Below are 26,153 nucleotides of genomic sequence, written 5' to 3'. Positions count from 1 at the left end.
TTTTTAGATGTCACATCTGTGCGTGCTTCGGTGGAGCAGAGGTCAGCATGCAAAACCCATGTATGGAGGCCTTAGTCCTCGAAGTGGCCGACCCGGGTTTAAATCTGACCTGCAGTCCTTTGCCGTGTGTCTCGTCCCCCCTTTCCTGTCATGCCCACTGTACAAAAAACTAACCACTAATGCTGTCAAAACTTGAAAAAATTTGCTTCTAACTTTCAAAATGATACCATCAATCCATCCATTTTCCGTCACGCTTAATCCCAGTTTGGGTTGCGAGAGGTGCTGGTGCCTATCTCCAGCTGTCAATGGGTGAAAGGCGGGGTAAACCTGCACAGGTCGCCAGTCTATTGCAGGGCAACATAGAGACAAACAACCATTAATGCACACACTCACACCTAAGGATAATTTAGAGAAGCCTAAGGCCCCGTTCACACGAAGCCGAACCCTGGCCTAAACGCACAAATGTTTCACCAAACCAGCCTCTCATCCATACGAAGCCGGCGTTTCGGGGGTCTGTAAACAATCTTTTTTTTATTAAGCCTTCAGAGTGGGAAGATTTTGAAACGCCGTTTTCGCGTTTCCATCTTTAAGCTCTAACCGCATTTTTTTTCTTACACGTCATAGCGTCGCCTCTAAACACGCATGCGCTACACAGTATCACAACAACAATGGCGCCGTACTGTGTTGAATGGTTGCTGCTAATGCTACTCACCCTGCTGTCGGGCTTACAACAGAATCTTCTTCTTCTGGAATATCTCCAGGAAGAACAGAGCAATATCGACGACATAGTTCAGCACCTGAATTTGACTGAACCACGAAAATGGACCCGCAGGGCAACCATGTATAAATATTAGTGCGCATGCCCAACATTTCGTCGTCTATTTTTGCTTTGGCACCACAGCGCCACTTACAGGCCTGGCATACATTTTGCAGTGTTTTCATGCATTCATGTGGACGATCACATTTATTTTACGTCTCCGTCTTTACGACAAACGTTCTGGAAAATATTTGCGTTTCGTGTTCGTTTTGACTTCGTGTGGACGGGGCCTTAGAGTCCTTTTTTTTCGACTATGGGATGAAACCTGGAGTGCAATGAGAGAACCCACACATGCTCAGGGAGAACATGCAAACTCCATGCAGAAAGACCCCAGGCCAGGAAACAAACCCGGAACCTTCTGGCTACAAGGCAGCAGTGCTACCAACTACTCCACTGAGCAGCCCTCAAAATGATGCCTTACTTTTTAAATCTACCTAATCTTAACACGAGATCTCTCTCTAGTGTCTTGGGCAACACACTGAGAAGCACTTTTTCTCCTCGTCACAGGTGCTCAGATTGACGACAACATTCCAAAGAGATCCTCAGCTCGGATCCTGGCTCCGCCCGGAGGAAGATCCAGTGGAATCTGGTAACCAGTTAGCTGGAATGTACCCCAAGGAAAAGAAGAGACAGAGCAAAAAGACTCACCTTTCTTTTAGAAAATCTGATTATGTACGGATTGATAGAATCATGTTTTTTTTGTACCTTAAAATATCAGTTACAACGGTTTGTAAAACTGCAACACTTTGTCATATAAATTTACTCAATCTGGAAACAATTATGTGGTAACTGCTACCAAAATGTAGTCACGATGTAACCAAATATGAAAGCAGCTTAGAAAATGAGTTCCATGTTTGTTTCTTCATTATCATGTTTGGGGAAAGCACTGTATCTTATAGCTAAGGAGACATTGTTTTAATGATGCAATTGTGTTACCTCACTGTAAGATACAATTTTTTGCACTTGTGTCACGTACTATTTAGATGCCTTTTTACGTCACCTAATGTTATGAGATCATTTTTGCTGCAGGCCTTGGTGGATATAATGTAACTTTTGTTGACACGACGCTGATATGTATTAAACAGGTTGTTGTTTTGATGATTTGAAGGAAGAACGTTCACTAAGCTTTGCTTTTTAATTTTTATATATTTGTATGTTTGAGTTGCTTTGTATTTGGATCAAAAGGATGAGGGACTTCTGTGTTTAAAATTCCTATTTCAGTTTATGTTTACAGCTATACAGCAGGTTTGACTTCTTTTTCAACCCCACTAAATGTGAATGAACCTCTGCTGTGACCCTTGTTTATAGTATGACTGCAGTTGTGTCAAGCATAATTAGTTATTATGTTACCCTGCATTCTTTATACCCAGAATTATTTCAACACTGATCAAAATAATCTCACCCAAACTGCCTTTTTAACACCTGACAACACTAAACTCATAAAAAAACGTGTAGATCCTGACTTGTTGTTCACCGTAATTTCTGTCACAGTTCCTTAAGGATGCAGCACAGATGCTCCAGCGACAACTCCAGCCTAAATTCACCACTGTGAAATATGTGGCACAGTTGAGGTGTTAGGAAGTCAATGCTAAGTTTTACATGGGATCCAATGCCTTCAGATGGTAAAAGTATGTATTGTTTAGTTAGAACAGAAAACACATTAGTACTTTGTTAAATTTTCCTACTATTATTTTGTAAATCTAACATCTAAAGTACTATGTGATGAATTCTCCTAGTTTCTGATTGTATTGCTGTTTCTGGAAGCTGGAATCCACACAGATTACTGCTCTTTCATTTCTGTTTCTTGGTGTGTAATGCTCCAGTGGATCTAGCAGCGTCTTTCCCCTCCCCAAACATACTGTACACTGGTGCTGAACGATGTGTTGTCACATTAAATTCCTCTTTCTCCTGTTTTTATCTTGCAGCTCTTTATCACATGATTTAAGTACAAATAAACCACAATGAAATAAATAACAAGCTGTTTAAGCACTGATAGGAGCTGGATCACACGGCTTGTATTGAAGTATTTTTGTTTTTTTTTTTATTCATGTTTTTATTTACATGACAAAGTCAAGTACAAACAATGAAAAGTAAGGATTTTTTTCCTTTTTACAAAAACAACAATCACTCATTCCCACCCTTCCCCAGCCCTCCCCAATCCTACAACATTATGTTACAGATCAGTAATAACCCACATCCTTCCTTCTTACCATACACAAACATGTGAATATAAATGTATATAGAAAATTAAGAAAGATAGAGTAGTAAGAGTAACATAAGTAAATAGAGAGCACCACAGAATAAAACTAAGTAAAATTTTCAATGGGTTGAGATGACGCAAGGGGGAAAAGTAAATGTAATCAAAAGTGGACATTTCATGTGTCCTGTAGTGTCTTTAATCTAGCTATGTAACTAATCATGCAGCCCCAAACTGAAAAGAATTTTCCAGGTGCCCCCCTCAGATCATATTTAATTTTCTCCAGATCTAATATACAGCATGAGATCTTTAAGCCACAGTGAAGCTTTTGGGGCACCTGGTGCCTTCCATTCCAGCAAAATTCTTCTCCGTGCTAATAAAGAAGCAAAGGCAATACTATCCTTAAACTTTTTCTTGATGGTCTGTTAATCCAAAGATAGCCAATTCAGGGCAAGGTGTCAATTTCACATTTAGTGCTTCTGCAAGATGTTTGAAAACAGTCGGCCAGTAATCTTGAAGGCGGGGACAGGACCAAAACATGTGAGTCATGTTTGCTGGTGACATGTGACATCTATTGCATGCGTCTGCGACATTGGGATTAATTTTGGAAAGTTTAAAATTGGTAAAATAAATACGATGGACAACCTTAAATTGTATCAGATTAAGCCTGGAGCAAGATGTATTGAAGTATTTTTTGCGTTATAATATTATGTTAACCTCAGACATGCACTCAATAATAGATACTGTAGAGTATGTTAGAAAGGGATTTAATTAAACATCAGAATGGAGTCGAGAGCCATTTAAAAAAAAGCGTATTGTCTTTTTAGTCTGTAGATTTAACACACAAGAACAAGATAACAATATTTTGCTCTCACTAGATGTAGGTGAACAACAAGAGAGAAACGTCTACCAATGTCATGATTTGAGGTTTTCCACATTCAGCTTTGAACCTTCTTTATTCTTTCGTTTGGTTTAACATCATTTGTCTTGTTGATATATTTCCAGATGAGCTTTTGGCCTAAAGTTTGACTTTAAAACATTTCATTACACAGAATAACTGATGGCTACTTAATAAATGAAGAGAGTGGAGAACCTATGGGAGCAGAAGCAAGTTTAAGTCACTGTCCTCCACACTCATATCACAAAGATATAAGGTGTTTGTGATTCTATGCAGTGATTGGCCATACATGCTGAATGAAGGTTAAACCATTACTTTTAACTTAATCTCATATCTATAAAAGACACAGTCTAACAGGTCAATTGGTTCAGGTATGGTTTTATAAACCTGAGTCATGCCATAATTTTTAGAACCAAAAGGTATTTTTTTTTATACATCCAGGTGTCCATGCGGAAGATAATCGTCCCAATATTTTGGAGAGTGTTGCTTTTTTTTTTTTTTTTACTGATTTGGCCAAAGGGATTTTTGACATAAAATTTGCCAATATGGTAAATAAAAACATTAAATAAGCAGAAAGGAAGGTACCAATTACAATTACAAATTTACTGAAAAGGAATCTCTATTTGTGTATGCAAAAAAGGAGAAGTATGAGGTCATGTTGACAAATGTGATCTAAGGTCATAGGTCGGTGGCTAGAAGTGAACAGTAGCCACTAGGGGGCAGTGTTTCCAGAATTTTCCTTCAGACTGCACATTTTGTATTATTTCTGTTAATCTTCATTTTTGTGTAAAGTTTATTTTGTTAATCAAATGTTATATAATTCCTTTAGAGATCAATAAAACGATTAGATGATCGTTTATTTTTTTAAATAACTAATAAGGAGATCCTTTCTTTCCTTCCCCAGTGCTGCCTCTCTGGGTGTGGGACCTGTGTGAATTTAATGGTTTTATTTTTAGGGAACCAAGAACAACCGCTAGCAGAGATAACTTCTCTGGGATCATATAGCTGATCTCTTTTCTCCTGGTGATTAACACACAAATATATCAATATATCCAATAAACCCTCATTTCGAGGCGCTTATAGGTTAAGATGAGCTGCTTATTGTGCTTAAATTAGAAGCAATTGACTCCTTAATTTTTTCCAAATGAATAGTTTACACTGAATGTTTAAATTAAATAATTCAAGAGCATAAATATATCTTTTATTATTATTATTATTTTGTACTGATTTGTAAAACCTAAGCGTAAAATGAGCGAGTCTAGTTCTTTTCCCCTGAATGTACCTTAAGCTGCTTGCTGTGCAGCCTGACCTCTTGTATCATGTCACTAACAGGCTTAAAAACCCAAGCCGACACATCATGTGTCTCTTAGCAGGAACGGGCCAAAGTCCTATTTATAATAAGCCTTTTAACAGCGTGGAGTCGGGCGCATGCGCAGTAGAGGCCGGATTGTTGCAGGCTCAGACAGGGCGGCCCGTTACCAAGCACTGCAGCGCGCATTGACGCACGGACTCCTGCCGGCCAAATAACACCAAACGCAGTGAGTAGCTTTACTTTTCTGTCTGGGTGACCCGCTCACCTTCCCCGCAGCTTCTTATTTTGCGTGTGGAAGCGTGTTTAGCTTTACCCTCCCACACAGAGAGGATGCCCCCCCCCCTCCATTGCGCTCAGTCCTAAGGTATTGAGGGGAGGCCTGTAGAGGGGGCCGCTGTAGGAAAGCAGCTCCAGCGTTGCGGCTTTTTAACTAAAAGCGAATAGATGCATTTATTGTTCTCAGCTCAGACCCCCGCCCATTTATATCTGCAGACTTCAGCGGTTTTCTCCGAGCTTTTGCTGCAGCTTTCTTATTTCCCCCTAAGGCTCCGCACATTTTTTCTCTAGAATATAATTAATATTTTTCTTACAGAAAGCAGGCACCACTGGAAGCAGCATGTGTGAATGAGCCGCTCAGATTGAGGGGGGTGATCATCATGACAGGGATTGTGAGGCATTGGAGCCCTACTACAAAACCCTGCTGTGCGCTTTGCTGAGGTTGCACTCACGGTGCAGATTCCAGCATTAAATATAACTTAGTGATTGAGGTAAAGCTGCCATGATGTGATGATATTTGAAGTCTAAGTTCAGGGAGGTAGCCTCGATCACCGCCTTATTCAGTCTGGAGCTGTCAGATGTGTAAAGCTGCTCTCAACGTGGAGAATTTCCAAGCCCAGTTTAATCTAAAGAGGATTATAGTCGCATCTGTAGGTTAAAACTAATGCAAAATCGGAATATAAATGTGTTTCCTATGGGCCATTTTGTGACTGTATCACACTAGGTCAGTCTACTGAATCCACAGCTGCAATATTATGAGTTTTTAATCTGCAGAGACAATCTGCACAAACTACAGGTCTATACACACATACTGTACACATTCTGTAGGTATGAGAAAGGTTTTAAAATGTAAAAGAAAGGCAGTAAACTCAAAGTGTTCGTAAATGTTGCTTTACTTTTTAAGCAGAAAAAACTGATGCTTTGTAAAATCTTTCTTGAGGTTATTAATATTCAGTCCCGTTACGACCAGCTTCAATTTGAATTGTTTCACAGGTAAGAAATTAAATCTTTTGCATTCAGCTGCCTTCACTCTGTTAACTGTAATAAAAAATCCAATGCAACCCTCTGCCTTTACTGGTCCTCTAATCACTAAATACATCTGAGAGTGAGTACAGCATGCAGTGAAGGCATCATTGATTTGTTGGTGAACATTAATGAGCAAACAGCTTTTTCAAGATCAAAAAACACACCAGATGGGTCTGGAATTTTCGGGAGACGGGAAGTTTAAAACAGGGTTGGATTGTAATATTATACCTTAAGCTTAAAACATTACACAGGGCAGTATTTAAGTGTGAAGCGAAATTAAAAACATCGCATATGCACTGATCAGATCATCCCATTACAGTAAAACACGGTGATGGTACTACCATCACCGCATGATGCTACCATCATGGTAGCATCATGCAGTGGAGATATAAGGGTCCTCTGCAGGGATAAGGGATGTTGGTCAAAGGTGAAGGAAATAAAGAGAAGATGGAGCTAAATAAAGGGCAACCCTGCCAGAAAACGTGTTAAAGGGTGTAAAGTGAAAAAATGAAAATCTGTTAAATGTTTCTTCTGCTCCACCTTTATAAACATCTACATATGTGATATAGAAGGGGTCGGCAACCAAAACTGTTCAAAGAGCCATAATAGACCCAAAAAACAAATCTGTCTGGAGCCACAAAAATGTAAAAGTCTTATATAAGTCTTGTTTGGCAACACGGGCTCTAAGTGTGGTCTTAAATATATTATAAGCATTCATGATTAAATGTTTATCCTGGAGCAAATGTCACATCATGTGACTGCATTGCTGTACGATGTTTGGCACTTTAGGTTTAAGTTTCATTACAATATTATTGTATTAGATTTTGTCACATTGAAGAAATTATAGACACACAATTAAGAAATCTTATCTTTGGTGTTTTATATTGAGGATTTGGGAGGAAAAAATGGAAGAAAGTTCACCATCAGAGCGCTACCTGTTCGATCTGTAAACGGTTTTCCATGCTTGCAAAAAAATGGCAGCAGTAGTGGAGTTTGGAGATTCAATCCATTCCTTAAATCTCTTTACACTCCTGTAATTTATCCATAAGTACTGCAATCACACTTTTTCTTTCAATCCCAACTTGGTGGTCGACTGCATGCCTGTTTTACATGCCTTCCCTGGAAATGCCTTTCAATATTTCTCTTTTATTGATAACTTCTCATTTCAAAGAAAACATGCAATCCTTTCGCATTGATAATTAAAGCAAATTATTTCTTCCATTCTTCTTTGAATCCTCTTTTCTCATCCACTAACTTTCTTTTTTCCCTTAAAGGAATAGTACACCCAAACATGATTAGCCTTCATTTTGTACTCACCCCCATGCTGAACAACACTCTGGAGTACTTTTTTGATATCTCAAATGCATCTGGAGATCTGGGAGGCTTCTTACTGTCTGCTGACATTCAAATAATGGAGGTCTATGGAGCCCGAGGCAGAAAGGTCCATAAAAGTACACAAAAAACGTGTCAATATTCCTCCATACTGCTCGTCCAATGTATTCCAAGTGTCCTGAGTTGGTAGCGTCCCAGCCTCCCAGATCTCCAGATGCATTTGAGATATCAAAAAAGTACTCCAGAGTGTTGTTCAGCATGGGGGTGAGTAGAAAATGAAGGCTAATCATGTTTTGGGTGAACTATTCCTTTAAGGGGCCTGAAATGTGTGTTGCGGGCTATGATGCAAATCTTCGTTGAAAGAAATGTTATTGTTTAAATGCATTTAATATACAATTTTTAACATCATTGAAAACATAATGAATGTTTGTTTGACCTCCAGTATACCATATTAAAACAAGCAAACAAACAAAAAATCCATAATTTTCCATTTTCATACATTTTTGAAAAAGCTCAATGAGCCGCATAGGAGGCATTAAAGAGCCGCATGCGGCTCTGGAGCTGCCGGTTGTCAACTCCTGGTCTATAGAAACATCCTGGAAGGTTTAATATGTATATAAAAAAGGATTTTATAAAATTTTAACCTATTGTTAATGTATACAGCTGCCATAAGATACAAATTTCATGTCTTACAGAAAGAACGTTCCTCTGTTTTCTCTCAGGAAGGGGATGGCAGTGAACGTGTATGCCACATCCGTGTCCATTGACAACCTCAGCCGCCATGACATGCTTGCATGGGTCAACGACTCCCTGCATCTCACATACACCAAGATCGAGCAGCTCTGTTCAGGTAAGCCTGAGACATAAGGGAGATTGCCTAGGGATGGCTGCTGACGTATCTCTATCAACCTAACACAAATAAATTGTTGCCTGTTTGTGTTCTCCAGGAGCAGCATATTGCCAGTTCATGGACATGTTATTTCCAGGTTGCATTCTTCTAAAAAAAGTCAAATTTCAAGCCAAGCTGGAGCATGAGTTTATACACAACTTCAAAGTTCTTCAAGCAGCGTTTAAAAGGATGAGTGTTGACAAAGTGAGCTTTATTCTTCACTTGTTGTTTCCTCCTAAATCTAAAACTGTTTCACACAGAGGCTTATAGATGTCCCATGTTTCCCCTTCCTAGATAATTCCAGTAGAAAAGCTTGTTAAAGGAAAATTCCAGGACAACTTTGAATTCGTGCAGTGGTTCAAGAAGTTCTTCGATGCTAACTACGACGGGAAGGAGTACGACCCCATGCTAGCCAGACAGGGGCAGGATGTCGCTCCTCCCCCCAATCCAGGTGATCATTTTATCCACAAACCAAAGAGAAACCCAGGTAAACAAACCTGTTGGCTTTGCTGCACGGCCTTGCTGAGCTTTCGAATGGCTCAAAAGCGCTCGCTGTAAGCAAGTACTGTAAGCAGCACGATCCACGGCGAATGATGGCGTAATCTCACTGCTCAGAATCTGCAGACCTATGACACTGCGGGCGTCATGCAAACACCGCAGTGCATAGAGGGATGCAGCGACACTAAAGAAGAGGGTCCACATCCTGCAAGTCCTTTTGCCCCTTTCTTGGTTTTGGTTTTGTTCAAATCCAAAAATATAAGCAAAAATGTTTTATTTCCACCTGAACTCTTCTCTACACAGCTGAATAAATAAGAAAGACATTCAAATATAATTTTTTAAGATTTTTTTTCTTTTTTTAGTAATTCACTATTAAATTGAAACTTCTACAGATTCACTGTATGCAATTTTATGTATTTTAATACATTGTGTCTATTAAGTTTGATGATTATGGCTTTCAGCTAAAAAAAAAAAAACCTAAGTTCAGTTTCTCAAGAAGTTAAAATATTACACAGGGCCAAAATTAAGATGTCCTATTTTTTTTTTATATATATATAGAAAAGAGTTCCTACTTATAATATACACTACTGTGTATTGCTGGAAGTAGTAGCTTTCCTGCCATGACTCATGACATCGCATTCCTAATCCGTAAGGCTTCAATATGAAGTCGGTCTCCCCTTTGTAACTTTACTCTCCTTCAGCAGAGACTCCCAGACTTCCCTCTGCCCAGACACACCCTCCAGTTCTGCTGGGAGAAGTCTGAGGCGCTCCCATTCCAGCCAAGAGACATAGCCCGTGCAGCGTGGCCTGGGTTGTCCCCTTGGCCTCCTCCCGGAGGGATGCGCCTAAAATATATATCCCTAGGGAGGCGTCCGGGGATATCTGAGAAAGAAGTCCGAGGCACCACAGCTGACTCCTCTCGGTGAGGAGAAGCGGCTCTACTCTGAGCCTCTCTGGAATAACCAAGCTCCTCACCCTATCTCTCAGGGACAGCCCAGCCACCCTGCAAAGAAATCTAATTTCACCCGCTGTATCACAGTCTCGTTCTTTAGGTCATGATCTAGATTTCATGACTATACATGAGAGTAGGAACGTAGACCGACTGGTAAATCGAGAGCTTTGCCCCAGCTCTCACTCAGCTCTGTCTGCGTTCCGTAATATAGCAGAAGCTGAACAGATCTGTCTATCAATCTCCCTCACTCTCTTTTTGGAAGGTTCAGCACTGAGGTGTCGTGAATTCTTGACCATTCTTCCATAAGCACACTTCCATAAGATCACACACTGATGTTGAACAAGAAGGCCTGGCTATCAGTCTTCGCTCTAATTCATCCCAAAGGCGTTCTACCAGCTTTAGGTCATGACTCTGTGCCATCATGTCTTTAAGGACTTTACTTTGTAGACCGGCGTACAGTCATGTTGGAAGAAGAGGGGCCCGGTTCCAAACTGTTGCCACAAAGTTGGGAGCATGGAATTGTTCAAAATGTCTTGGTATGCTGAAGCATTCAGAGTTCCTCTCACTAAGGGGCCCTAAGAAGCCAAGACCAGCTCCTGTGTAACAACCCCACACAAAATAGTGTACAGACTACAATTGGCACAATGCAGTTAGAAAAAGTACCTTTCTCCTGGCGTCCACCAAACAAGAAAATGTCTCCACTACTCCGATCAGTTCGGTGGCAATGTGCTTTACAGTGCTGCATCAGACCGTTTGCATTGCACTTGGTGAGGTATGGTTAAGATGCAGTTGCTTCACCATGAAAACCCTTCCATAGAGCTCTCTGGGCATTGTTCCCGAGTTAGGCCCCGTCCACACGAAGTCAAAACGAACCAGAAACGCTGATATTTTCCAAAACGTTTGTTGTAAAGACGGAGACGTAAAATAAATGTGATCGTCCACACGAATGCATGAAAACGCTGCAAAATGTATGCCAGGCCTGTAAGTGGCGCTGTGGTGCCAAAGCAAAAATAAGCGACGAAATGTTGGGCATGTGCACTAATATTTATACATGGTTGCCCTGCGGGTCCATTTTCGTGGTTCAGTCAAATTCAGGTGCTGAACTATGTGGTCAATATTGCTCTGTTCTTCCTGGAGATATTCCAGAAGAAGAAGATTCTGTTGTAAGCCCGACAGCAGGGTGAGTAGCATTAGCAGCAACCATTCAACACAGTACGGCGCCATTGTTGTTGTGATATTGTGTCGCGCATGCGTGTTTAGAGGCGACGCTATGACGCATGCGTGTAAAAAAAAAAAATGCGGTTAGAGCTTAAAGATGGAAACGCGAAAACGGCGTTTCAAAATCTTCCCACTCTGAAGGCTTAATAAAAAAAAGATCGTTTACAGACCCCCGAAATGCCGGCTTTGTGTGGATGAGAGGCTGGTTTGGTGAAAAATTTGTGCGTTTAGGCCAGGGTTTGACTTCGTGTGGACGGGGCCTAAATCTGAAGGCCACATAAAGTTTAAAGGTGTGTAATTGTCACATGCTCGTCAGGAGGCCAAGCAGTCTTGGAGGCGGGAACCAAACCGGTTTAAAGAAGAACATGCTCCAAAGAGTTTACAGCTAACAAGTCTTTAATTTTATTTGGTGCAGGACATCAACCAAACCACAAAAATAACCAAGAACAATGGCAGACATGTTTCTTATATAGAGGTGGAACTAAATTGAAAGAAACCGTTTTTAAAAGGATGTGCAGCTGCAAAATAACAAGAAAAAATGCCAAAAAACAAATATTCCAATTCAACCCAAACAAATACTCAAAACTTAATGTAGAAAACACCATACATGAGTTCAACCTCCCCCCTTCAATTCTCAAATGGTGCAGTCCTGTGCACACCTGCTTTGAGAGTGAAACAGCAGAGGTGAATATTTCACAATGAGTTTTGATATTTTAAGTCTTCAATTCATACGTTTCAGTTTTAGTAGGAGTTAAGCAAAAACAAAATATTGTAAAGTGAAATCAATTTAGCTTTTTACAAAACATAAAACAAGATGTGGCCTACCAAAGACACCACACCCCAAACAAACCCACTGCACCCAAAACAACAAAAATAAACAAATCTACAAAACCAGATGCTGTGTTTAACTGTTATTTTAGCCAATATACAGATAACAAAGGCTCATTTCTAGAGTAATGTTTGCACAAGGTCATCGACCTTGTTCAATCAGTATCCGCCTCAGTATCCGCTGATCCTCATTCACTTTACCTGGCCTAGTCCTTGTTGGCTGAGCTGCTGTCGTTTCCAAACACTTCCATTTTCTGATTTTCCACAACTGGATTTGTTGCACTGGTGGCATCCTGTCGCAGTTCCACGCTGGAATTCACTGATCTCCAGAGAGCGACCCATTCTTTCACAAATACTTGTAACCACAGTCTGCATAACTAGCATGGCCATTACAGTTGTGTGCTACGAAACATAGAGATTGTTTTTATTTTTTGGAGAAACTGAATTTTAGGTTTTGATTAGCTGTAAGACTTAATTCCTGAATATCTAAATAAAAAAGGCTTTAAATCTGTAAATATATATAGATATACATTTGTTGACATGAAATTGATTTACTCGAATAAATACATTTTCCAATAATATTCGCATATATTGAGACGTACCCATTTTCTTCCAAAAATCTGGTTTTAATAACAAATAAAAAAGTTTTGATCTGATTTCTAACAAACGTTATGAGAGTCCTTGTTCTGTAGCTTTAAAATCATAGAGAATAACCTTGATTGAAGGTTGCAAAAAAAAAAAAAAACGCTTTGTGACTCCATCACTACTTGGCTGTGTGGGTGGAAATGGGGCAGAGTGACTGCACTTATTTTCAGAAATGTATTTATGTTTGATGGCATGTTTTGTCTTTGAAGCATTAGCTTTTTAGTTGTTTTTAGTTTGTTATTAAATAAGCCATCTTTTATTGAATGCAATATTTGGATCTTTAACGTAATTTTATTTATTTTATAATAACAACAGTTAAAAATGTTTTCCTAATAAGACATATCAAAGGCACATCATGCTACAAGCTGAGAGCATCAGCGCTCTCTATGGCAATTATTGCTATGATGCTTAAGTCTATTTTCTGATCAGTTTAATGAGGGACGCTGAACAGTTTCCCCTATTTCTGACAACTCCAGGACCACAGCGAACATCTCCAACAGTTCCTAAAAACATGCCAACACCACAGCGGGTCCAACACAACATGCCTGTTATAAGGAAGAATCCATCTTTGTCCAGAAATGGGGGCAGCGATGCAGAGATCATGGAGCTAAATCAACAGGTAGGCTTTTACAAATCTAACCAGTGTTGGGCACGTTACTTTGAAAAAGTAATTAGTTATAGTTACTAGTTACTTCTCCCAAAAAGTAACTGAGTTACTAACTGAGTTACTCCACAATAAAAGTAACTAGTTACTAGTAAAAGTAACTATTGTGTTACTTTTGCGTTTCTCGCCCCCGTAGCCCTCACCACCCAGCCCCCACCTTCTCGCCGTGTGTTTCTAAAGCCAGCTGAATAGAGCGAACGACAAAGACAAGAACCTGCAGAGAGTTTTGCATTTATTGCAACTCAATGTAAATTACATCAGGGGGGAACGCTATGTGAAGTTTTTTAACAGGGCATTCAGATGTGGTGAAATTAATAACTGGGGATTTCTAATTCTGAAATCCTGTGTGTTTGTGTTGTTATAGATACTGCAACATCTATCTATCCATCTATCTATCTAGATCTATACTCTGTGTGTGACATAAAATATGGATCTCCATCCCTGCCACAAAGGCCATCAAATAATGTTTAAAATAAAAAAATACAGTAGGTTGAGAAGGCAGAGTATCCATCCATCCATCCATCCATCCATCCATCCAGATTTCTCCCTTTCTCCATATAAGCTATCATTTCTGGCTTTTGTCAGGTTAATCATTTGATCGTTCACGCTCTCCATAGTTCTCCTGTGGCGCGAGCACAGGGCAACTGTTGCGCGCCTTTAGCGAGCATGCGCGTTTCCTGTAGCTTGCGCGGTGACTCGTGCCGCCTGCGCTGTGTGGAGATGCAGTATCTGATGGGGAAACGCAGCTCGATGTAACACCGCTATTTCCATCAGGAAAACGCTGTTTTGCTGCTGGATCCTCCTCACTCTCCATCTCTCTGTGTGTGCTGTACGTTAACACCCGCCAGCGGAAACACCCACCTACCCAACTGACAGACGGAATCTCACTATACATCAGCCATTCTCATCCTCCCCTCTCTCATGACAAGGCGCGCACCTCTGGATGACCTAAAAAAATAATCTTTAATATCTCTTAAACAAAAGTAGCACAAACAATATTTTTGTCAGAATTCTGACTTTAATGTCAGAATTCTGACTTTTTTCTCAGAATTCTGACTTTTTTCTCAGAATTCTGACTTTTTTCTCAGAATTCTGACTTTAATCTCAAAATTCTTTTTTTTATTGTCAGAATTCAGTCAGAATTCTGAGAATAAAGTCAGAATTCTGAAAGACTTTTTAAACATTGTTGACTCTTTTGACTTGCTACAATCAGTGTCTGCTCCCACACACGTCAGTGTCTGCTCCCACACACGAACATGGACACATTCTTGACCTCGTTTTCTCCCATGGGTTAGCCGTATCAAACCTGGAGATCAGTGACATTGCACTTTCGGATCACATGACCGTGACTTGTGATATCAACATGCCAGGCCCAGAAGTCAAAGACCCCACTCGCAGATGCTGTTGGAGTTTTAACCCTCTCACGGCTGGCCAACCCAGTCTCATGGGAAAATGTACCCCCACTACGTTGGTCCACACTGCAAAACGTAGTGGAGGTACATTAATGGCCATTTTTTTGTGGTACTGTTACGTTTCTTCTGCCTATACGCTTTCTATTGTTTTACGTCCTAGTGACGTGACTTTCAAGATTCCAGCTGGAAGAAGAAAAAAATATATATAGATGGCCGACATTCGCTCATTTTTTTGTGGAAAGATTAATGACTTGAGTTTGTTTTTGCATTAAAATGAGTTTTGATTACACTTCTAGTGAGAAATGTATAGTTCTTTTTCTAACTTCGCTCGGTGTTTCACTATGGGAATCGCCTTGGCGTGACCAACTACGGAAGCTCCAATGACATCACGTCTGTCTGAGACAGACAGGTTGAGCCGTGTCCGTGGCTCCACCCACCTGCTAGATCACGGCCAACCTACCCGCCTCAACTCATTCTCGCTTTCTTCCCGTGTGAAGACTACAACTAAGCTCCCTCAGCGCGCTCAGGCTAGCTTGGACCTGTTTAACTGTTCGCAGGCGTTCCGTAAAGGAAAACGTCGCTGAACGCAGGACCAGGACAGGCCTGTACCGTGCTGAGTAAGCGCTTCGGCAGAAGCACTTTTTGGAACACAAACGCTGGGAGCGGTGACCGCGTAAAGGCGAGCTGTCCCTGTATCTACTCCGTTTTAATTAACGGAATAGAGTGCGCTTGTGTCAGCCAAGCTAACACGTAAAGGTGGGCTTGGTTTTTGGCTAGCAGGGTATCGCTAGCATAAGAGTCCGGTTAACGTGTTGTGGCGAACGGACTTTATATCAGTAAAGAGCTAACGTGTAGCGACGAGCTCCGTGTTTTATCTACAGTCATGTCTGCGGCTCCTACCCCTGCCAAAGGTTCGGAACCGAAGGCTAAAGAGGTTGTATCCCGCCCGTGTCCAGCGTCATGCGGGGCATCTATCTCTGGGCGGGACCCTCATCCGATGTGTATAGCATGTATGGGCGCTAAGCACGCTCAGGCATCGCTGGCGGACCCTCAGGGATGCCAGCACTGCGCGTCGATGCCGGAAAAGATCCTGGAGAGGCGGCTGAGGGTGGCTGTCGCTAACAGCCAGGACCCTTGCTTCTCCTCACCTGCAGCCGTTGCGGCGGCGGGTGAAAACCATCCGCCGCTAGCCTCTAAGAGCTGGGCGGACGTGATGGAAGAGGAGTACCCGTCCATGCCTCCTCTGTTTGAGGGCCTTATGGACAGCGGGAAACTCGATGCAGACATCGACGAAACGGAGGGTGACGCTAACTCCGACCTCCTGGAACTGGAGGACATGGAGGAGGAGGAGGAGGACTCGACCTTCCCGGGTCATCACTCCAGGCCTCCAAGCGGGGCAGAAGTCACCTCCCCGGGGGATAGTGATCTGTATGATGTGTGCAGACGGGCGGCTTTAAAGCTGAACATCCCCTGGCCTGCAGCGCAGGATTCAGAAGGAGCAGAACGGGACCTGTACGACGGTAAAAGGCTTCCACCAGCTTTACCACCAGCAAAGCAACTTTTACCAGCCGTCCCTGCGTGCATGAGAGAAATGAGCCGTTTCTGGTCCAGCCCATTTAAGAGTAAGCTTCCCACCAAGGGCTTCTCTAAGCTTGAGATACAGGGCATGGGTGAGCTGGGGCTGGCCGAACCCCCAGCTGTAGAGCCTTCAGTGGCTTACCACCTCCACCCTAACCGCAGATCGGTTTCAGCATCCTCAAACATCTCGCTCCCAGGTAAAATGGACCGCCTCACAGCCTCCATTTACCAAAGGATGTACAGATATGCGGGTCAGTCAGTGTGCTCACTTAACGCGGTTACACTGCTGTCTGCGTACCAAGGTGAAATCCTGGAGGAGATGGGGCGTCAACTGGACTCGGGGACACCTAACTCCAGTCTATGGGATGAGATCTGTGTGGTGAACGATCTCATCTTGCGCTCCTCTAGAGGTGCTGTTCAAGGTTGTGGTCGGGTCATGGGTCTGGCGGTCTCAGGGGAAAGAGGCCTATGGTTAAACCTGTCAGGCCTGAGTGACTCCCAGAAGGCCGAGATCATGGATGCGCCCTATGACCCGACAAAAGGTCTATTTGGCCCCTCCTTGGAGAAGATGAGGGAGACGAGTACCCTCAGAAAACAGGAGGGAGAGGCTTTTAACCTTTGTTTGCCTCGTAAGCCCAGCCAAACCCCCCCACAGGGACCCAGACCTGGGTTTGCGGCTGCTGCAGTGAGAGTACGGCAAGGTGGAGCCAAGCCTTCAAGGAGACCTGCCACACAATCCACCCAGCAAAGCAAAGCGGAGAACCCAAGACCATGGGGGAAGCACTCTTTTGCAGCGGCCGCTGCAAAAAATCGTCCATCCCACCCTGGGGAGAGCAAGAAAAAGCGGGCAACCTAACCCCACTGTTAACCATCTCCCCTCTGAAGAGAAGGTTTCCAGGCACCAGGGCAAACTTCTCTGTCCAGGATTCAGATGCTCCTGTAGTTCCCAGTTCACCAGGAGGCATGTTAAATTCTCCCTCTCACGTTCAGAGAGAAGACATTTTGGGGTGGAGGACACAGTGTCACAAAACACTCCACAGCACGTTATCAGTGTCACCAAGCACTCAGCTGTGCCCCATGTTACAAAGTGTTGTTCAGGGGGAATTAGAGAAAATAAACACAGCTTTTCTGCAGCCAGGCATGTTGCCAAGGGCAGAAAGCCCCCCACAAAAAAGAAAAAAATTAACACAAATGGCTCTCTGCCACTCCCCTCTGCGCCCAGCAGAGGGAGCTCGCGCTCTTTACAAGAGAGCCGAGCGCAGCAATGCAGAGGGGATGACGTCACTCAGCAGCGACGCTTCTCCTCTCTCTGCTCGGGCAGATCAGTGGCGCGCATGCGCTGTCTCTCCATGGGTTTTGCATACAATCTCCAAGGGTTACAGACTGCAGTTTGCCACGAGACCTCCGAGATTCAACGGAGTGCTCTCCTCGGTTGCCACCGGGGATTCAGCTCACGTCCTGAAAGACGAAATAGCATCCCTGTTAGAGAAAAAAGCGATCAGAGTTGTACCGGACGAGGAGGTTCTTTAGGGCTTCTACTCGCGCTATTTTCTCATTCCAAAGAAAGACGGCGTATCACTACGCCCCATTCTGGACCTGCGTGTGTTAAACAGACACTTACGCAGATATACATTCAGGATGCTCACACACAAAGCACTGTGCCATTCCATCCGTCCGGGGGATTGGTTTGTAACCATCGACCTCGCGGACGCCTATTTTCACATCTCCATTTACCCCCCACACAGAAAGTTTCTCAGGTTCGCTTATCAGAGCGCAGCCTACGAGTTTCAGACCATCCCGTTCGGGCTGTCATTAGCCCCGAGGGTGTTCAGCAAGTGTGTGGAGGCGACGCTGTCCCCTCTGAGGATGCGCGGGATCAGAATATTTTCGTACATAGACGATTATCTAATCTGCTCTCGGTCAAGCGAGCAGGCAGTCAGCGACTCCCTGGCAGTGATCAACCACCTCATCAACCTCGGGTTCAGGATAAATCAAGCCAAAAGTCGCCTGACTCCCGTGCAATGCACAGAGTATTTGGGTCTCAAAATAAACTCCCTCTCTTATCGTGTCACACTATCAGAGGGGAGAATCCTGTCATTCACCCAGTGCATGACGCGTTTTCAGTTGGGAAACGTCGTTACATTCAGACTGTGCCTGCGGCTCCTCTGTCTTATGGCATCCGTGATTTCAGTGGTCCATCTGGGGCTTCTGATGATGAGGGACTTTCAGCGGTGGGTCGCCTCGTTGCGACTCTGTCCCCGCCGTCATCTGTGCCGCAGAGTAAAAGTGACACAGACATGCATGGCGGCTCTTCAGCCCTGGAGAGACCCGACGGTTCTCACGTCGGGCGTCCCGCTGGGGACCGTAGCATCCAGGGTTACCATGACGACCGATGCTTCCCTGACAGGTTGGGGCGCAACTATGATGGGCAGAGCGGTGAATGGCATATGGTTGTCGAGAATGAGGCGGCTTCACATCAACATGCTGGAACTGCACGCAGTGTTCCTATCTCTGAAGCACTTCATGCCATATGTGATGGGTCGCCACGTCTTGGTAAAGACCGACAACTCCACTGTGGTGGCTTATATCAACCGTCAGGGCGGCACCAGGTCCCTGCAGTTACACAGACTGGCCAGGGACATAATTATGTGGAGCAGCACCAGAGTTCTGTCGCTCAGAGCAACGCACGTAGCGGGAATTCTGAACAGAGGGGCCGATCTTTTATCCAGAGGGAACCCTCTCTATGGGGAATGGAAGCTGCATCCACAGGTGGTGGAGCAGATCTGGCAGAGATACGGACGTGCTGCCGTAGATCTCTTCGCCTCATGGGAAAACACTCATTGCCCGCTGTTTTTCTCCCTGTCAGACCCAGACGCTCCACTGGGTATGGACGCGCTGGCGCACCCATGGCCAGACGCGTTGCTTTATGCTTTCCTTCCTCTCAGCCTGATATCCCCAACTCTAGTCAGAGTGAGGGAACAGGGGCGGTCTTTGATTCTGGTGGCTCCCTGGTGGCCATCGAAGCCCTGGGTGGCGGAGATAATCCAAGTCCTGTCAGCCGAACCATGGCCCCTCCCCGTTCGAAGGGACCTGCTGTCTCAGGCTCAAGGGGAGATTTATCATCCACACCCAGATCACCTGGCTCTCTGGGCCTGGCCCGTGAAAGGTGGAATTTAAATGCAACAGGCCTCCCCCCAGAGGTGATCGACACCATACAGAATGCTAGGGCTTCTTCTACTCGCTATCTTTACAGTGGTAAATGGCGAGTGTTTGAGGAATGGTGTGAGGAAAAACAGACCATTCCTTTTCAGTGTTCAGTGGGGGACGTGCTTTGCTTTCTGCAGAGCTTGTTGGAGAAGGGTAAGGCTTTTTCAACAATTAAGGTTTATTTAGCCGCAATCTCTGCTTGTCATGTAGGGTTTGGTGATAAACCTGTGGGGAAGCACCCCTTAGTGTGTCGTTTTATGAGAGGGGCCCGACGTAAGTTACCAGTTTCTAAGCCTCTGGTGCCATTATGGGATCTCTCTCTGGTGTTGGATGCCCTCTGTCATCACCCATTTGAACCTTTGGAGGGTGTTGGCTTAAAGTTCCTTTCATTGAAAACTGCCCTGCTCTTAGCGTTGGCTACGGCTAAGAGGGTGAGTGAGTTGCATGCACTTTCAGTCAGTCCGGCCTGTTTACAGTGGGCACCCGGGCTCTCTAAGGTGTGCTTGAGACCCAACCCGGCTTTTGTGCCGAAGGTGTTGGATTCAGCATATAGGTGTTCGATGGTGGAATTGCTGGCATTCCATCCACCCCCTTTCTCTTCAGCAGATGAGCAGAAGCTTCATTGCTTATGTCCAGTGAGAGCTTTAAGAGCTTATGTGGACAGGACAGCCTGTTTTAGAAGAGCTGACCCTCTGTTTGTATCCTGGGCTACTGCTCATAAGGGCAAACCTGTCTCCCGCCAAAGATTAGCACACTGGGTTGTGGAGGCTATATCTCTGGCATATAGGTGCGCAGGATCAGAGCCCCCTAAAGGGGTGAGGGCCCATTCTACCAGAAGCATGGCCACCTCTTGGGCTTTGTTCCGTGGTGTGTCAGTTCAGGACATCTGTGCTGCAGCCAGTTGGGCTACGCCGCACACATTTGTGAGGTTTTACAGGCTGGATGTGGCCCGGCCATCGCTAGCACACTCAGTGCTTGGTGTAGGGATGTTAGGGTCCAACTGAGACCTGGGTTGTGATTCCTATCATATATGGCTTCGGGGTCATCATGCAATCCGGGAGTGGGCTATATCTCCCATAGTGAAACACCGAGCGAAGTTAGAAAAAGAACGTTGGGTTACTTAACGTAATCCCTGGTTCTTTGATAACAGAGTGAGGTGTTTCACCAAAACATCCCTTCTTGCATGGGCACGGAAAGAAACCTGCCTAGAATGAGTTGAGACGGGTAGGTTGGCCGTGATCTAGCTGGTGGGTGGAGCCACGGACACGGCTCAACCTGTCTGTCTCAGACAGACGTGATGTCATTGGAGCTTCCGTAGTTGGTCACGCCAAGGCGATTCCCATAGTGAAACACCTCACTCTGTTATCAAAGAACCAGGGATTACGTTAAGTAACCCAACGTTTGTTGCCAGAATATTTACACAGGGAATGTACATATTCACTTGCTTGTTCGTTTCTTGCAAAGATTTTTCAAGATATTGTGAAACTGAAACGTTTTGGAATACGTATAAACATGGCTGAGATTTCTCTAACTTTTAGTGGGAAAATCAAAAATTTCAATCAGTTTCTGCATTTAAATGGGTTTTGATTACATTTATAGCGAGAAGTGTAGGGTTTATTTACATAATATTTACTTAGTGAACATACATAATCACCCGCTTGCTAGTTTTTGCTACGGGTTTTCGGATCTCGTCAGGATTATGTGAAATTGCAACGTTTTGGCTGCTACCCATCGCCTAGCATTTTAGCTGCCGCCCCGATTCAACATTGAATTCTTTGTGATTTAACTCCATCTGACGGATCAAACCCTCGCCACTGCGTGCGTTGCGTCTGAGGTTGATTTTCAGATCAATGCATTACCTCGTGGCATACGGGAGAAACTAATTAAACTAGTTTAAAAAAAGGATCATGGGTTAAGATCGGATGTGTTTTATTTGGAAATCTACCGGATCCTTTGTGCATTTAACTTCCTGTTTGGTGCGATCTCATTGATAGATTTTGACCAAAGAGGAACTCAAAACAAAAAACAAAAAAACAATTTAAATACACAACCAGTAAGATTTCAGAGTTGCCCCACAGGGCCAGCTAGCGGGGCCCACCCAAACCACTTTCTGTCTTCTGATTTGTCAGTTAAAGCGAAATGTTTACAGCCAAGTTAAACTAGTGACAGTCTGCATATTTAAGTCACTTTTGTTAAAAGTTTTTCTGGCCTCAGTGGCTGATACTAAATGCAGAGATAAGGATGGATTTTGTTTGAGTGTGTTATATGTTATTTTTAAACTTCATGCTTTGTTTTATCTGGTAATTTGATGCATATTGATTCTGAATGGCTGCTTATGATGTAAATGTGGTAGAGCTGCGGTTATAGAGTAGAGGTTTACCACTGTTTTAACTGCACATCTTGCATAATTGATCTCTGCATTCAACCTCACACTAATCTTCCTCTCCGTTATACCTGCGCTTGTTACAGTTCATATTTGTACAGCATTGATGGTTTATTTTATTAAATTGTGAAAGTGGTGATATTTGACCCTCGACACCCATGGTTGCAAACAATCTTCAGTTTCCGATCGACACATTACAGGTTAAATCAGTGAAGCTGTAAAATGGCCAAATCTGATTTCCATCTAAAAACAAATAGATCAAGCTAATCAGCTATCAGCAAGTTGAGACTTTTCACACCAAAATCCTGTATAGTTTTCACAAAACAAGCACTAAACTACCGACAATCTTAAGTCGTTCAGGCTAACAAGCCATAACAGGATTGGACAAACTGTTGCATCATAATATCTTCGATATCCATGTTTTTTGCAGAGATCAAACGGCACTGAGATTAACTGATGTCACCAGCATATTTGTCTGCTTTTAAAGAGTTTTATAATGATGGTCCATAAAAGGCTAACCAATTAGCACCTGGCCTACTTATATGGATAGAGAATAAATAGATCATTTAAGTTATTTGCTTGTGTTTTTACTGCGGCAGTTGATGGAGTTAAAACTGACAGTTGATGGTCTGGAGAAAGAGAGAGACTTCTACTTCAGCAAACTACGGGACATTGAGCTCATCTGCCAAGAACATGAGAGTGAAAACAACCCTGTGCTCAGCAGGATAATTGATATTCTCTACGCAACAGAGGTACCCGTCCATTAGGACTGATGTTATGTTGATTTTTTTCCTCACTTTTCTTTCGGAAATCTTCTCGCATTTTTTTCTTTGTCATTTCAGTTAAAAGCGAAAAAGAATCTGAAGGATGTATTTTTTATTTGTATTACAGGAAGGCTTCGCCCCTCCAGATGAAGACGACCTTGATGAACAAGGTCACCTGGACCAGGATGAATACTGATCTCCTACCACCTTCACCACCCCTTTTTTTTTTCTTTTTTCCCTCATTTTTCTACTCTGCACGCTTTCTAGAAATGCTCCTCTTTATACCTGATCTTTATTGTTTTCTTTCTTAATCATGTTTAAATCATTTGCTAACCAAAATCTCCACCCTCTGTCTTTCCACAACTGCTCCATCTAATTATTTCCTGTTCCTCCTTGCCTCCACTTACACTGTAATAGTAATGTACAACAATATCCCAGTGATTTTAGCATGAGCAATGCATAAAACAGAACTGGAACGAGAGGAATTATAATGAAGCAGAGTTTCTGTTTGTAAAGATTAACAACATTGATTTATAAATGAATATAACTTTTTTTCTTGAGTGTTTATTTGCCTTTATGCGTGCTGTTAAATGCTACCGTAAGAGCACAGATCCACAATGCTCTAAAGTGCCATCATGACACTCCTTGAGCCACTAAACCTGTAACAAAAGTGACTTTTAAGTAACTTTATTTCGTATTTATTTAACTTATATTTTGTTCCAGCTGAATTTCTGTAGCAAAACTGTTGCAATCCTACTGTATGTAAAATAAAAGCCGAGGCCACTTGTGCGGCGGTCTGCTCTTGGGTCGGCGTTAAGCTTTGGTGTTTATGTTGAGGCAGGTTTTAAAGCATGTGAAATGCTAAAGAAAGTTGTTCAGTGCAACAACTTCAGAAATGTGATCAATGCTCTGCAAATATTCCTTATTTATGAGCAACATATCCGAGCATGAGAATGTTATACAGTGACTGTGAATGAGTGATATTTTGTAAATGTGCTTTGTGTGAAAATTTTGTAAGTTGTCTCAAGATTCTGGTTTTATCCCTACAGTATCCTATTGGCTGACAATACATTATCCTTTTAGCTTAACCTGCAGACTGAAAATATGGTTATGTAGCAGTACATCAATCAGTAAAGACATTTTTACATGACAGTTTTCTCTTTTCCTGCTAAAAGTTGTGTGTTTTATTTTTCATTTGCTGAAAAGTTTACCAGAGCTTTAGCTGCCGTTTGAAGGAAAGTTGAAACCTGTGATCCGATGACTGGCAATCAGTACCATCCAGTAAACTACGACACCTCCTTTTCTTTCCTGAGCTATTTTCATTTGCAAACTGGCTGTCATTAGCTCACTGGAACATGCATCTCTTTGACCATGTCCATTGAACAATAATCTTTTGAGTTTTCATTAAATACAAAGTTGTTGAACAATGTCTTTTGTTTTGTGTTATGTGGAAATATCCAAACAGTCTTTGTGTGTTTTTAAAACTTTCATGCTACTCGAAATGTTTACCTGCTTGTTTATATAGGGGTGTTGCATTTAACATTTAGCTGTCAAAAAAGGCATATGTTTGCATGTGTGGTTCGCATAAATAATACAGATAATTGTTTGACAGCTTTTCAAATTACTCTGGGAGTTTAAATAGGACCAAGAAAAGTGAACCTTCCAAAGTAACGCTAAAGTAATCCCAAAAGATGTGATTGGTCCAGAGAAATATGAGGCGTTCACCAATTGGCTGGTTTGGCTTACTTGGCTTTTAAAATTAAGATTCAGTATCATGCAAGTGGTAAGTCTTATTCTTTGGTTTTGAAACTCATTTTATTTACAGCGTGTTTATTTTCAATATCCCCAATCTCATCAGGGAAAACTTGTATGCCTTTTTTTCTTACCTTTACCTAATATATAGAGTCCTGCGTAGTAGGCCTACTTCAAATATAAGACAGTTAATTCACATTTATAGCAACTTCAGCTGTATTTTTATGCTATTTTACAAAGATTAGGTTGTCTAAAGATAAAAACACTGCTTTTGCTTCCTAAAATAGTTCTCATTTGCTGAGATATTGTGTAATTTCTACTTAGACCCAGCAGAGGACACCAGATCTTAAAAAAGCTACTTATCGTTGTCATAAAGGTTGCATCATAAAATTATCTTCTAAGTAACTAAATAAAAAAATAAAAAACTCGTACAAAAATATACGGAAGAGGATAAGGGCCACTGGAAGAAAAAAAAATTTAACTGATTTTTTAATTTTATTTCAGTTTAGTATGGGAAAAAAGTCAGAATTCTGACTTTGTTCTCAGAATTCTGACTTTTTTTCCTCAGAATTCTCACTGAATTCTGACAATAAAAAAAGTCAGAATTCTGACTTTTTTCCCATACTAAACTGAAATAAAATTTAAAAATCAGTTAACTTTTTTTTCCCCATTAGCCCTAATCCTCTTCTGTAAAAATAGGACAATAAAAGATGCTAAACAAAATATACTACAGCTATAAGTATCTAAGGATTTTCTTTATAATAGAACACAAAAATACTATCTTTGATCTACTGTAAAGACATGGTCCTCACTTTTCCTAAGATATTTCATTGTAAACCATTAATTTTTTACTTCATTATTTTTCCATATACAGTAGTGCCCTACAGATGTCCTCACAGCACTATTTCCCATAGACCTCTCTACATTTTTCCAAGATGTCTATATAATTTTGCACTAATTCTTGCTAAAAAAAAAAAGTAGCAAGAAGAGAACTATTGTTCAAAGACAGCCAAATTACTCCTATTTTATATTTTGTCATGCTCCATATAATTGGCACGGTAATGATGTGTTTGAACAGGAATAACATTTTGTTTTGTTGCGTATTGCAAAAAAAAAAAAAAAAACAGCAGGTTTTGAAACACAAAAGGTCCACATTACCTTAAGCACATCATTGACACATTTAAACACGGTGGTGGCAGCATCATGCTCTAAGACTACCAGAGGTATGTAACTAGTTACATTTAGTCTGTCACATTAACTTTTTGAGCTAGTTGTACTTAACCATATCTTTAAACTTTAATTAGATAATATTCCTGTAATAATATTATTCTGTACCTTCCACAAGTAACTTTATCTATTTGGAGATCAGCTGAAAGTAGATATACTGTAGTAGATGAAATTTCTTTATCTGTTCCTGACAAGTATTCATAACCTACTGTTAGGATTTCTTCTGTCAGTTTACATGAAAATTTTATTCTGCTTAAACGTCTGATTTGGTCATCACT

General features: G+C 42.1%; 2 protein-coding genes across 5 annotated transcripts in view; both read left to right on the top strand.

Annotated features, from left to right (window-relative positions):
• dpysl5a (dihydropyrimidinase like 5a) overlaps positions 1-2,810 on the top strand; it is a 33,537-nt gene extending 30,727 nt beyond the window's left edge. For both annotated transcript variants that reach the window (XM_038299532.1, XM_038299531.1), the window contains exon 13: positions 1,325-2,810. In XM_038299532.1, coding sequence (XP_038155460.1) covers positions 1,325-1,410 — 86 coding nt within the window. In that variant the 3' untranslated portion in view covers positions 1,411-2,810. The remainder of the gene's footprint in view (positions 1-1,324) is intronic.
• Positions 2,811-5,305: 2,495 nt separating this feature from the next.
• mapre3a (microtubule-associated protein, RP/EB family, member 3a) lies at positions 5,306-24,325 on the top strand. 3 transcript variants are annotated; one of them, XM_038299536.1, is made up of 7 exons: positions 5,306-5,450; positions 8,581-8,708; positions 8,806-8,951; positions 9,042-9,198; positions 13,365-13,507; positions 22,732-22,884; positions 23,024-24,325. In XM_038299536.1, the coding sequence occupies exons 2-7, from the start codon at positions 8,588-8,590 to the stop codon at positions 23,090-23,092; spliced, it is 789 nt and encodes a 262-aa protein (XP_038155464.1). In that variant the 5' UTR covers positions 5,306-5,450; positions 8,581-8,587; the 3' UTR covers positions 23,093-24,325. The 3 variants fall into 3 exon arrangements, with proteins under 3 accessions (XP_038155464.1, XP_038155461.1, XP_038155463.1); XM_038299533.1 differs by having other exon boundaries at positions 9,042-9,234; XM_038299535.1 differs by having other exon boundaries at positions 5,323-5,450; positions 8,554-8,708; positions 9,042-9,234.
• Positions 24,326-26,153: the final 1,828 nt, after the last annotated feature.

This window comes from Cyprinodon tularosa, unplaced genomic scaffold (assembly GCF_016077235.1).
Source record: "Cyprinodon tularosa strain WSP-4 unplaced genomic scaffold, ASM1607723v1 ctg430, whole genome shotgun sequence".
NCBI classification, from domain to species: Eukaryota; Metazoa; Chordata; class Actinopteri; order Cyprinodontiformes; family Cyprinodontidae; genus Cyprinodon; species Cyprinodon tularosa.
The sequence above is the reverse complement of the archived record's forward strand: the minus strand, read 5'-3'. Positions and strand labels throughout refer to the sequence as shown.